This window comes from Pygoscelis adeliae, unplaced genomic scaffold, assembly GCF_000699105.1.
Source record: "Pygoscelis adeliae isolate BGI_AS28 unplaced genomic scaffold, ASM69910v1 Scaffold1265, whole genome shotgun sequence".
In the NCBI taxonomy this organism is placed as follows: Eukaryota; Metazoa; Chordata; class Aves; order Sphenisciformes; family Spheniscidae; genus Pygoscelis; species Pygoscelis adeliae.
In genome coordinates, this window is record NW_008824835.1 from 19,640 (window position 1) to 20,672 (window position 1,033).

The window sequence follows — 1,033 nt, forward strand, 5'->3', positions numbered from 1 at the left end:
GCTCCCCATGTACAGCTATTTACAACCCCCACACCCACTGGGGTGCCCCGAGGGGGTGCCTGATGGGCTGGGTGCCCCAAACACCCATGGGTGCCAGTGCCAGTGAGTGCCAGCAGCTGCCCGAGGTTTTATCCCGGCACAGCCCTTTCTCCTTCCCTTTCCCACCCAAAGACCCTGGCTGAGCCCCCACCATGGCCCAGACACCTGGATCCTGTCTTGAGGGTCTTGTCTCCCCCGCCAAGCCCCCGGTGGGGGGGGGAGATGGGGCCACGTACCCTGGCCTCACAGCCTCCTTCTAGGCTTGCCTGGTGGTCTGCAGCTTCCCTGCAGAAAGCACTTGCTCCTCAATAACTGGGTGGGGAAACTGAGGCACAAAGCTGCAAGGGCCTAACCTGGGTTGTGGGGGGCAGACCTTGTCTGGTGCCACCTCTCCCCCTGCCTCATCCCCCCTGGCTGGAGTTTGTCCCCCTCCCCAGGGCATCACCCCCACCTTGCACCAGGACCTGGCACCTCCGGCCCCTGGTGTGGTGCCATGCCCCAGCTGGGGGGAGACAGCGGCTGCGGTGCCCAGCGGTCCCCACACACCAGGATCCTGGGGTCCCAGGGCGGGGGGGAAGACAGCGATGCTGGCTGCAGCCACCCCAGGGGTCCCTGCTCCTCCCCGGGGCCAGGAGGTGGGGGTCACATCACCCCAGTGACTATGTACAACCTATAAATAAATACCGTCTCCTGTGGGAGGGGAGCGCATGTGTGTTTGCGTGTGTGTGTGCGTGGATGTATATATATATATTTATTTATAGATATTTTTAATATTAAAAGGGGGGAAAAATAGACCACTGTGCTAGCAAAGTCCCTGATGATGGTTTCATGTATGCCCGTAGGTCTCTGGCTGGTGATTCCGGCGGTTTCGAGGCTTCTTCTGGTCCTGCTGCTCCTTGGCTTTGAGGCCAGCCAGTGGCTGGGGGGGGCTGGGCGCTGGGTGGCGGCAGTAGGCCCGGGAGTAATGGTCCACGGGACCCCTTTCGGGGTGGGT

The 1,033-nt window shown here is 61.6% G+C and overlaps 2 protein-coding genes across 2 annotated transcripts in view; both read right to left on the bottom strand.

Annotated features, from left to right (window-relative positions):
- GNAT1 (guanine nucleotide binding protein (G protein), alpha transducing activity polypeptide 1) overlaps positions 1 to 534 on the bottom strand; it is a 6,422-nt gene extending 5,888 nt beyond the window's left edge. The window contains 1 exon segment of the mRNA XM_009324287.1: positions 491 to 534. Within this exon segment, the coding sequence (XP_009322562.1) occupies positions 491 to 534 (44 nt within the window).
- Positions 535 to 865: 331 nt separating this feature from the next.
- The window catches only part of SEMA3F (sema domain, immunoglobulin domain (Ig), short basic domain, secreted, (semaphorin) 3F), a 7,176-nt gene continuing 7,008 nt past the window's right edge, over positions 866 to 1,033 (bottom strand). The window contains exon 9 of the mRNA XM_009324288.1: positions 866 to 958. Coding sequence (XP_009322563.1) covers positions 866 to 958 — 93 coding nt within the window. The remainder of the gene's footprint in view (positions 959 to 1,033) is intronic.